General features: G+C 36.1%; 1 protein-coding gene across 1 annotated transcript in view; it reads left to right on the top strand.

Annotated features, from left to right (window-relative positions):
* Positions 1-13,287, top strand: part of LOC124645333 (proton-coupled amino acid transporter-like protein CG1139) — a 37,670-nt gene continuing 24,383 nt past the window's right edge. The window contains exon 1 of the mRNA XM_047185135.1: positions 1-191. Coding sequence (XP_047041091.1) covers positions 126-191 — 66 coding nt within the window. The 5' untranslated portion in view covers positions 1-125. The remainder of the gene's footprint in view (positions 192-13,287) is intronic.

Below are 13,287 nucleotides of genomic sequence, written 5' to 3'. Positions count from 1 at the left end.
CGCGCGCGCCGCGCACCTCGCGTCACCTGGACCACCACTAGTGCAACAAGCGCGAACTTTCAAAGACTTACTACGACTACTTGAGTTTTATTATTTATTGAGTGGACTGATTGTTCTGTGACAAAATGCCGAAGAATATCTTAGCCGAGATGGGGTCCCAAGTGGGCCTCACACCCCGGCAGAACAAAAAGGTATGTTGCATAGATTTTAAATTAATACGATAAAAATCTACACGAATATTATTGATATGTTTGCGAATTGATGTCGTTACGTTATTATAAAGAGATTACATGCGTTAGGTATTTCGAGATATTCGAGCCGCATGAATGGTTAGTCGTAGCTCATGGCCAGACTAAAATAAACCCTACCAGCGCGTCATATATTGCTAGTTACAATGTCAATACCGCTTACCCTCGGGTACAGCGCTAAGAGGAGCACGAGGCACGCGGCCCTCGTGTGTGCTGATTTCTCATGTATGCTTGCATTTAGAAAGAAATATTTTCGGAAAGGAAAATACATTCCGCTCACTAGTGAAAACTGATACGAAGCTTTGGTAAAAGTGGAATGATTCTCTTCCGTTCTTTCTTTCTACAAAAAACGTAGAGACGCGAATTCTAAATTCCCATATTTACTAATACCAGATAACCTGCAAATTCTATGGAATTCCTGGAGATACTTGATGTAGCCCCCAAACCTGTGATTGGTTCAAAGCGCTCGCTGTGAACGGAATTGGAACTTAGCCAAACGTCACGTATTTCACAAAAAATGTAGATATTTGATGTGTATCTCTCTCTGTATTATGGAGTATGTAGCAGAAAAATATGAAAGTCCGAAGGTCGGTTACTGTTTACGTACACTTCATGTCAAAAGCTTTCGTGGAAATATAGCCATTACCTATTTATGTGATCTCGGCTAACTATCACCTTCGAGCGTTTGGTTTATGCGTGGATAGATCGATCTTTATTTTATAAACATTCCTAGAAAAGATTTAATATTGGAGTTTTAAATATAAAAACTTCTTGAGACAGATGTGAAGTATTTATAATGAAAAAAGGAAATCTTTGATTCTTTCCATTTCTACCTAAAATACCTATGTACTGCTGTAATATCAATGTTATTGTTTGAAAATCGATCAAGTATATCTTGGACCATACGCAATAACGTGCATCGCTTTGCAAGCTACCGTACAAGCATTAAGTCATATAAGTTTAAAAATATAAAAAAACATCGCAGTCTAGACGTAAACACGAGATAAACAGTTTTTGTAAGCCACTGCTATTTTACTTCGACAGTTTTCCTTATGTGGATTTCATTGCTGTAGTCCCAAAAACGCGTATGTTTGAAGCAGTATTTTTTTTGATGGAATGTACTCGCCAGTGGTACTATTCCCGACCAAAAATTATACTTATGGTAATCAAATTAATAATGTTTTTTACTGCTTATTTTTTTACTTCATTCAGTATTTACATAAAAATTGGTCTTTTCTCAATGTAAAAAAATGCGTAATGATATTTTTAACAATCTGTATTGTTTACTTTATCTTATTTCTTTCAATATTTTAAAATATTTATCAGCTTTTTGGATGGGTACTTCGCCACAACAGCATTTCCAAAGATGTTTGGTCCCTTTGCAGTATGAATAGGAAAAACGTGACGAGTGATAGTGCTAGGGCATACCCCACAGGCAACTCGCAGGAGCAGCACCCGGCTCCTGTGGGAAATGGATGAGGGTTGTCGCACCATAACGGGCGAGTGCAACGTAAGACGCAAGCTCAAAGTGTGAGAGAAATAAGACTGAGGTGGGCGAGTTTGGAATTTCAACCTACATTCAGAAGAGTATGGAAGGAGAAAACATGCTGCCCCGACCCTAAATAAAATTGGGTTAGGTGCAGGAGGATGACGGTGATTTTTTTAAAATAACAAGTAAAAGCTATTAGTAGTACCTAGCATCACACAGTGACACCTCCATTGATTTACCACCCCATTGAGATACCCGCGCGACGCAATTGTGTGTGATTGTGTCGCGCATGTAAATGCAAACTTTAATATAAAACGTTTACGATAAAATTAATTAAGATGCAATGTAGAAAATTACAACATGGAAAAACCCTATGCAACTTCCAGGATTTCTACCCAGGATATAAGAATTAGCAAAAAATACCCATGACTAACACCAAGATATCGATAATCTACCTTGATAATAAAATTGACAATTTAATTGCCTACACGGTTGGAAAATAGTCAAAGGACCTTTCTGATATACATTTCTTTTAAATAGCCCGTCTTAAGGTGGTAAGGTGTTTTGCATTGAACCGTAGAGCGACGAATAAATTAATACTAGCCTTGTTTGAGAAGAATTCACAAGTGTTCGTATGGTCGGACTATGTCACGGTCGACTGCACTTTACCTCTCTTCGATATATCGCGCTTTGTTTGTTCGCAGGATCCTATAAGTTTTTACTCAGATTCGGTTCCTGGGAAATGTTTCAGGAACTTTACTTACACTTGTGTTTTAAATGAAGAGTTAGTCGTTAAATAATCACACATCTTCTATCTTTAGTATCTAATCGAATAGGTTTTTTTTACACTAAAGTCTCTGAAATTGCTGAGCCTATTTGAAAAATTATTTCACTAAGGTAGCTGACCTAGGGAATCAGCTAAGCAAAATAAAAGCAAAGTATATTTATCAAAATGTTTGTAATTAAAATAAATAAAAGCTGTGCTTACAAATCACAAAATTATGATTAACAGGCCTTGAAAAGAATCTGACTAAGCAGACTGAATTATATCATTTCATTTAAATGATCTTAAATGGATGGGAATGGGAAACGCTCAAAACTTTGTTTATTTTGTTTTTATCGCTTCTGGGGAAGATGTTGTATTGCTAAAGAACACAAATTCGAATTCTTCACATTAATTGAAATGTCACTTACTGTACGAATGTACCTAGTGTAGGTAAATACAAGATGTTAATGTCAGCTAGCACTATAGTGCTTTCCAAGGCATTGAACTTACTATATAAGATGAGACTATATAATATGATGACGATAAGGTGGCTGAAATGGTAACACTATGAAAACTAGTTTGATTCGTTTTTTTGTCATTTTTGTAATCTTGTGAACTTATAAAAATATTTTTTACACTAATTGTGATTTGTAAATGCAAATGCAGGAAGTAGTTTACTGGCTTACCTCGATAAGAAATACATTACGATTCATAGCAGAACACTATGATGATTGTAAGGCGATAATTATGTTACGAAGCAGCCTGATGAAACAGGCGCTAATGTGCTCGCAAATGCTAACCATCATGTCACAACCCCACACTAACAGCTTGTTTGTCTGTTTGTTCGTACAACGATTTCTAGGAAAACATTTTTGCTTACGTAATTTTGCCCCAATCAGAGTCCTCACGATTAACCACAGCACCTACTGGAAAATACGATTAAAAAAACCTGTTAAACATATTGATGCACAAAATAGAACAATGTATGGGCTCTATAAATTTGGATGTTTTGCGGGAACGCTGCAGTACCGCAACTGTGCGTTTGTCGTCCTGCACACAGACTTTCCGTTCCGGCAACCGTGCGGCATCCGTACTGCACCCGCACGACGTCGCAAGCTCGAATATCAGAGCGATGAATAAACGGGAGAGCCAATTAATTTTAACATAATATAAATGATCAAACAGAGGACGTCTTAAAGATATTTTCATAAGAAAAGCAAAATAAAATATCAACAATAAACACATAAGTAAACGAGTAAGCATCACACTAACACTTGCAATCACTCTTACCTTTCTCACATGCACTCACACACTTAACAATACGTTACACTCGCCACACCTACCACACCAGTCTTCCCACACTACATTCACTACGTCACACACATTACTACACTACCGAAACTACTCAATTTAATTTTTTATTTAATTTGTAAATCATCAAATCATAAATAATGTAAACTATTGTCTTTGTTACTGTACTCACCTTATGGTCACGGATTGAAAGAGACTGGACCCCACAACACAGGGAATCCTAGTGTGGGGTTCAGGGCTTCATCCATTTTTGTAAAAAACTATTGAGACAATAAATTATTATTTTTTTATATTTTTTGAATATAATAATTTTATGCAGATTTATGATCTCAATTAGGTATGCCTAATTTAAAAAGAAATAGTTTCTTGTCGCTCAATTTTAATTTTTGTAACTCAAGCAATCCGTAGAAAGATTATTATCTAAAAAAACTTGAATCTCGTTTCTATGTAAGATTCACGGAAATCACAAAAACATGTAAACAACGGAAATTTTCTTTTTCGGAGTCGTCTTTTTAATGTATTCATGTTTTTAATATTACTTTGCCTGATTTAATGTTTAGGGCTAAACTGCTGTCAAATATACGTAGAAGATACGCTTTTATAGTAGTGTAGGTACAGTCAAAGGACTGCTTTTGTACTACAATGGCACATCTGACTGGGGGTCCGATACAAACGTCCAAATAGGATCAACCCTAACAGAGTGATGCACGTGGTCAGATTTTATGAATTGTTTTGTGATTTGTTTATGAAAAGCTACGCACTACTAGGATTTATACAACCGTCAAACGGAAATCGTATTTCGTAGAATTTTCTATGTTCGTGTTATGTACACTGCAATTAATTGCCATGGTACATTGGAACAACAATGGAATCGTTTTTGGTTGAATTCAAAGCTTCAAAGGCACTCAAAGGAATTTGGAATATAAAATTTTACTGTAAAAAGATGGATTAATTTTAAGTTGAACATCTTACACACTTGGTATGCTTATAAAAATGTAGTATCTACTTACACACGTCAATCTTACTCGTCTTAGACGAAAACAGGGAAAACCTTGCAAAAACTGGGCTTACAAATAAAGATACAGATCTCATTATATTTAATGACGGTTCTGCGAAAAGGAAACAAGTTAACAATAGTCTAAAAACTTACGATGTCGTATTGCGCCATGAATATTATTTAGCAATAAACTAATCGTAAACGAGCGCTCACTAAAATAACAAGTCTCTAAACACGTGATAAAATTACAATGCTCAGACATACATGTGCAAATAGTTTAAAAATAATCCCGTCTATTCGTCGAGTTGGGGCTAAAACATTCCTGGCAATATTTTCTCTTCATCTGAAATAATAAGTCACGTTTTCGGGCACGAAAACTAACACCGATCGGTATAACCATCCGTCGTGTCCGGATCCACCTGATCCCGCCGGCATTGGGCCAACACAGTTTGCCAAACGCAACATGGAGGCACCGGACTCATTACTGATCGTGGCTACCTCCTTGCTAGCTGTACTGCGCGGCTTCACACTTCAAGCCGGATGTTTTATGGTAGCGCGCAGCTTTGCAGCTATTTCGGGGTTTTAGAAGCTTTTCCGCAACAGGTGTGCACTGTGCAGGGGTTCCCTTAGTCACATGGTATTTTACATTATGCGGACATTCTTCTGCTCAAAGTGCCATCATTCTTAAAACGAGAAAGATTAGAATTCTAAACACGAACAAGGGCTAGCATTCCTACGATTTTATTACCTAATCTTAGATATGTCCCTGACTGATATGCGAATTAACGTTATAAAAAGAACTAAAAGAATATTTTATATAGAACAACAACATCTGCTAGAATACCTTTAACCTGTAGATATGCCTAATGGTACATTTTGATACAAGCGCAGTAAGTTATCGTTAGAATTGACGTTATAAAGCTGCGACTAGTAGTGATAAATACTACACGTGTATCAATTAAACAAGTTTTCTCATTACACGCACCAAGAATGCCTACATTCAATATATTTACCGTAAATGAACTGACTATAAAAATTGCAAAATGGCACAATCTTATTTTATTTTGAAATTAATTATTAAAAATAATCAAAAGATAGTTTGAAAATAAAAACAAAACTTCTTATTTGTAAACAGATTCACAGATCAGATCTTTTATTTCTTTAGTATACCTACCTACTTCCTTGATGCTGCAGGCAGACACTGTAAAAAAACTTAATAAAAAAATATACCGGTTATTTCTGCATTCATACAATTCCCGGCTGTCACTGAACATCCTTGGCAGTCGTTACGGGTATCAGAAGCCAGTAAGTCTGACACCAGTCTAACCAAGGGGTATCGGGTTGCCCGGGTAACTGGGTTGAGGAGGTCAGATAGGCAGTCGCTTCTTGTAAAGCACTGGTACTCAGCTGAATCCGGTTAGACTGGAAGCCGACCCCAACATGATTGGGAAAAAGGCTCGGAGGATGAGGATGATGATACAATTAAATGAGACACGCAAATGTGAATGAGTACCTACTTCGTAGCAAATATTATATAAGCCGCTAATTCCTGTAGAGGATAAGATTAATTCCACTACAGTTGGCTTAGGGTGGAAACTTTGAAGTGGCCCTAGAGATAGCGCGGCGACAGCGCGTGCGGAATGCTATCAACAAACATTAGCCAAGGTAAATGAACGGACAAAGGAAGCTAAGCGATATGTATCACTGGAGTACCTACGCACCTTAATCATTCTCAATAAAAATATCTATAATCTATCCATAATAAAAACAGAGCTAATATTACGTGTGTGTGTCCTATTATACCCTTAAGATTTGGGAGTTAACACCGTGGCTACAGATGCTTGCGTCTTTTATTTAATTTTGAACTTGAAAATTAAGATCTTGACCTTTAGTTCATATTATATTCAAGGTGAACAATTTATATCTAATTGCTTTATAAATGTCAAAAACAAATAAAATGGATATATAGGCTGGTTTTAGGAGTCGGTATGTACCTAAGTACGTATATCACTACTTTCAATAGGTAGACAAAATATCAAAAGCCTAACGGACTAGGTCTCACTCATAACCATATTTCCGTTTTATAATATTTATATTCATTGCCATACTCGCTGTCGGTTGCTAGAATATACGTAGGAACCTGATTTCTTTTTTATGATGATTGATAATTAATTAAAAATGCAAATGTTTTAAACCATTTATTTACAGTACCAGAAATCAGAACTGTTTTGAACTTGTTTGTGATACTTATGAAGTTTTAAAAAACCCGCTATTATTTTTTGACTAGGTATTGTGTTTTTATGCTATCAATATTCATGTGATTATTATGCATTGCGAATTCATTATTTGCGCTGCGAATGTGGCAAAGCGAATGTACAATCATATCGTAACATGTCTATATTTAAGGATAAAACACAAAATTTTACTCACTAAAAGCATCCCCACCACTTCTGAAGGCGTTGCTGACCCAATTATTCATTTGAACGGATTAAAAAAAAACAATTGCTAATTTAAAATATCCGATACTTTTTGTTTACTTATTGAGTTTTGAGGTAAAAACGGCATGTGTTTTGAGAGGCTTTCACGGTATTTAAAAATCAAGGAGATAAAAGAGAAATAACATATTTCTTGATTGGATGTTAAGATCCTTCCGAAGGCAGGCGAACCCGATGGGAACAGATCAACATTATGGACTGCTATCATGTCGTAATTTGTGATAAAAATTAATTGATTGTAAGATTCCGTTCCAACATAAACCAGTTTTCTTAACCTATACCATATCGGACAAGGCGATGTCTCATACCTCGTGCTCTCGAAGTATCGCTGAACAATCAGTATCATTGAAGGCAACGTAAAAGTGATTCTTGATATTAAATCATTATTTATGAGGTCGCCATGTGTTTGGCATTGGCAGTTGTTATTTGAAAGTCGTCTCTGGGTACGGCTGACATGTTGGCGGAATGAAACAATTCATTTTCAAGGAAATTTTCCAAAAACTATTTAAATTGCTACAAGTCAGATACTTTCCTCAAGATTCGAAAAACATTATCTGAGTGAAAAAACTTTACAGTAGATTTCCTAACAACAATGTTAAAGTTGTTCGAAAATTGGCGTGCTTTTGTAATTTTACTTATCTGTACTAAGTTAATTTGCAACATTGTTAGATTAATTCTCTTCCTTCGCACCAAGCAAGTAAAAAACCGAATTGATATGATTTTTATACTTAGGAAAATTTTCATAAAAAACCTTTTTACATGATATTCTGATATAGAGATGCAAAATGATAGAACGTTAATCTGAACATACGGAAACCTTTCAAAGCTGTTTACACAACCTCAACAAAAATTAACATCTGAAAGTCACCTTTTTAAATATCCTATTTATCATTGGAATATTATGAAGCTCAACTAATCACTTAGCTGAAAGAAGTCCCGCCGAAATTTCGTGAGTGCGAGCGCACTAGTGCTGGCGTTGTAAGTCGGCGCCAGTTATTACAAGATCAAGGCGACGCGTACACAAACACACCCACTTTCCTCTTGCGTAGTCGAGGAAAATGACATTGTTTTTGACAATATTCTAATACCTACTTATAGAATACCTAAAGTTGTATCTGATGAGGGAAGTACCTAGCACGTGATGAAAAGGTTGAATGACTTTTATTAGCTAACAGGTTAAAAGGATACAAGGTAGCTGGTTTAGCTAGTTGGACACGAGGAAAATCTTCCTTTCCTGTAAAATGTTTGATACTTAGAGATATTCTTTGCTTCTTCAGAAGCTGTGTTTTCACACAGAGTTTTACTACACATAGAGCACCTGCTAAGCCTTTCATGCCTCTCGTTTAAATCTATGTGGTGATAAAAACCCCGTCTCTCGGGTCTTCAATACTGGCTCAGCATTCTTTATTAGCTTCAAACAAAACCAACTCTAATTTAATTTTTTAAACTTAGTTCACCAACATTGATTTTATCTATTGAGCAAGTTGTACCTCCAATAAGTTAAATAAAAAGGTAAATTAAGAGGAAAATGAAGTAAATAAAATTAGCCAGCCTATCCATATTCAGACGTTTCACTTGAAGGAGGAAAATAATAAGATTTTCCTTCATTCTTTACAAAAACCCCAATGAAATGCCGTTCTACTTAGAGTCACATTATAAATAAATCATAAGCTTGATAGGTATGAGACATACTCGTACTTGTGGAACTACTGTGATACACGTGTCGGCTTATTAGTAGTAATCACGATCTAGAACGTCCATCATCATCATCTCCCGAGCCTTTTCCCAACTGTGTTGGGGTCGGCTTCTAGTCTAACCGGATTCAGCTGAGTACCAGCGCCTTACAAGGAGCGACTGCCAATCTGACCTCCTCAACCCAGTTCCCCGGGCAACCCAATACCCCTTGGTTAGACTGGTGTCAGACTTACTGGCTTCTGACTACCCGTATCGACTGCCAAGGATGTTCAATGACAACCTAGAACGTCCAATGCCGGATGAAAGCCTCCCCCAAACTGTGGGGATTGGCCCATACTTACCACGCTGGGCATGCGTGTTGATGAACGCAGTGTGGGATATTTTAAGCTTCGGACATGCTGTTGCCCATCTCCAAGTAATTCAATATACCACATATTCACATCAGATCAGATGGATATTCAGAATTATTATTTGCACCTTTCATCGAATTTAAAAAATGGCCGAAAGCGGAAAATCTTTAAGGCAAACGCACTTTTTTAACTGCGCAGCTATTAAAGTGACCCTCAAAATTGATAGATAATAATTGGTCGCGTCTTAGTAAGTTCTCAGAAATTAGTATCACTAAATGAAATGATGCAGTAGATGAGTAAGTTCACAGTTCTGGCATACCACTGCTAATTAATTCCCAGCCGTCCACCATCGTAACGGCCTTGATTGTGCACCTCACCGCGCAATATTTTACGGCCATACCTGACTTTACTACCACTCGTAATTGTAATGAGAATCATGAAAATTGTGAAGAAATTGTTGTAAAAATATTATGGCCCATTATTTTTCAGCTTAGAGTTCGATAATGATACGAACATTGATACGTCAATGGAATCGTGCCTTAAAGAGAATGTTAGAGTTATGGGAAATTGAAGCTAAATATTTTTGCAAATGTATTTATGTCAAGTTCTCATCTTGGGTGTGGCGTAGTATCTAAATGCATATTGACCTACTTGGTTTCTGGATTTAACCTATTCTTCGGTATCCAACAGTTGTAAAAGGAAGTAGAATGTTGTCCGTTTTAATGGGCCGTAGGCTCGCCCATTATTACTTACAATCAAATAAGTAATTAACTATGCTTGCCTAACGTAAACTATGATAAACAGGTGGATGTATAGACTATGAGTTTTGAGATAGAACTCATTTAAGAACGCGGCAAAAATAAGACTGGATGGAAGATTTGTAATTTATTATGAACCATTGCTCGTAAATATATCTAAGTATGTATGTCTGATAATCGGATCATCGCGTGCCCACAGAAACGTCACAAATCAAACTCAAACGGTGTCAGTTGTAAGCCGCATTACATCTACCACTAACCGAGCTTTTACGTAACTAGCTATGTACCACACACAACTCTACATCTGTAGTACCTATATCATTAGTTTACTTAAGGCCTTTCCACATTCAGCCGATATTGTGTCGGTATATATAATCTCTGTCAAAACATTGCTCCAAACTCCTATAATGCATTTGATAATTTGATGAAAGCCAATTTCACTGAGCAAACATACGTCTTGATCTCATCATAGTGTTCAGTGCCATCAGTGGCCAAATTATAAACATTACCGATAGTGGACTGTAGTTTAAACCGACAGATATAATGACAGGAATATTGCAATGAACTGATGAACGTCACGCATGATAGAGGTAAAGGTTTGCAGTGAAACGCTTATCTTCCTACATCTAAAAATATTTGTATTTGCTCAAGGATGTTTTATATGGAGCAAAATATGCAAAAACTAATTCCAATGCTAACTAGGTGCCATAAAATTTGCCGGATTTGGCATATGTAGTGTTCAACTGTTCACCTTCTTGACGAATATTGATGTTGAGTTGTTCTGTTTCGACTTAATTTGAACTAAGTGGTTCTTATAACTGCAGTGAATTGAAGGAAAATACATGGAGTGTCAATGTGAAAATGCCTTACGTGGCACAATCTAGAGTCGAGTGTAGTGAGCCCTATAAAGTTTAACGAAACACGCGCGCATTGGTCGCCGCCCTCGGAATCGTGTGGCTCGGCTAGATTACTAGACAGACTGGCAGCACAACCTGTTACCTGCCTGTCTAAGTACCCACCTAGTCTATAAAACGCTGTCGCTCAAATGTTGAAGGTTAGCCTCATTTCGAGGAATGGCTATCCTCCGTATGTTACATCGACTAGATACCTACATATAGGAAACATATCATGGTCTATGAAACTGCTGACATCTTATAAACGCATTTAAATACGGATACGTTAAACGGGACAAAAAACTAGATATTCATTGACGCATTACGCTACTAGGTATAGGGCTGTATAACGCTAGCTCGATCATTCTTCAGAATACTGATCGCGTTACTACGTTATATATTTGCTTAATTAAAAGAAGATATTAATATTATTATTTATTTCGAAATCATCACACATGCGTATATGAGTGCCAAAAATAATAAATTATAATATAATCTTATGCTGTTTGTAAAATGTATCGTTGCACTCAAATTCTATATTGAGTTCCGTAGGAGGAGTAGAGTAGGTAGTAGCGAACAATTAGAATTATTACCCGATGATGCACCCACAAATAATTTCTAGACTGTTGTTCATTTGGTTTTTGCAACCAAATTTCTTAATCTAGCTGACCACAAAAACGCGAGTTTTTTCTGTACAAATATTAAGGAAGTAGTGAAGGACACACGCGTGTGTATCGACGCAATCGAACAGATTCATTACACTGCGGAGTGAAACCATCGATATATAGACCACAGCTCTATGTTAGTTTACAAACACTATTTCATTAATAAATAAACGCGCCTCGTGTATCCATTATTGGCAATGTTTCATCAAACACCAGAATAGTAATAAGTTTTAATGGTTTATTTGACATTTATGACCAGTCCTACAAGCCGAGTATTAAGTGCATTCCTTTCTTTCGATAAATTCGCTGTAAGCTTTCAATACGTAACATTTAATGGGTATGTACCTATCTATCCTGTCAAATGTTAGTGGCTGACATGGAAATATACGTAGGGCTCAGGATGTGCTTATATGAAAGTCCCAGATAGCAGGATAAAGCTAACTATCCCGATGAAATGGTTTATAGATATTACGTATTAATATTTCGCTATAACTTTAACCTAATAACGACACAGGTTACTTAATAGTTAGTGAATAATGATCGTTCAGAAAAAAAAAATTGACACAAAAAATAATCATAGGTACCTATACAGTCTCTTTTTAAAAAAGAGCCCTGGTTGCAGTGTTAACACACATCAAGCGAAGGATAACAGGTTTAATTCCGCGTTCATGCCTCGAGCCGCATTATTGTAACAATCATTCACTGCTTGTACTGTCGTTATATGTAACAAAGATTTTTTTTGTTCATTAGTCATCGCGTTAATGTAGCTCTAGTTTGTGTAGTTTTGTAGAGCTGTTGATTGGAACTAATACCTGGTTGAGCGTTTTTGGATCGGCACCTATTATACTTACATGCATACTTACGTACAAATAGCAGTACTTAGATAACCTCGAAAATTACCACACGGAATTCCAACAAGGTTAATGTCACACAGTTTACTTCGATATTGCAATTTAACAAGTTTAATTTGTACCGAAGACTAAATAAATATCCTAAATTAAATGAATGTTTTATGGATATAAAATGACGGCTTATGGAAAATTCCTCGAGGAAATGCTAAGTCCTCATTAATCGCTCATATAGGAATGCAGTTTTCTTAAGAGACATTGATTAAATGTTAATGATTTAAATGTTTCTTGTAAATGGCATCAAATATTTTGGCATGCCAGCATAACGACGCCTTAGAGTGAAAACCTCGTAAGTGCAAGAGATAACTTTTCAGGATATAAGGATTGGTATTCGATATTTTTTACGATTATCTTCCAAGAAATGCAATAAAAAAATATTGAGAAAAAATGCATTTTTCAGGATAAGGATTAGTATTCCATATTTTTTACGATTATCTTCCAAGAAATGCAATAAAAAAATATTGAGAAAAAATGCATTTCCGAGGTTTTCATTCTAAGACGACCATAAAATAACAATTCAACTCTTTACGTAAAGTGAACCAAACATTAACAAAGAGTATTTAAAATAAAATAAAACTATTAAAATTAGTTTTACTAGTGGAGCAGAAAGATAAGAGAATGAGTAAAAAATAATTTCTCTTTACAATTAAATACAGACTTACCGAACTATGTAGATAAGACGCGGTAATTGTTAGTGGTGTGAACATTTGCA

The sequence above is a fragment of the Helicoverpa zea genome, chromosome 31 (genome assembly GCF_022581195.2).
Source record: "Helicoverpa zea isolate HzStark_Cry1AcR chromosome 31, ilHelZeax1.1, whole genome shotgun sequence".
In the NCBI taxonomy this organism is placed as follows: domain Eukaryota; kingdom Metazoa; phylum Arthropoda; class Insecta; order Lepidoptera; family Noctuidae; genus Helicoverpa; species Helicoverpa zea.
Note: the sequence above shows the minus strand (reverse complement) of the source record. Positions and strands in the feature narration are given on the sequence as shown.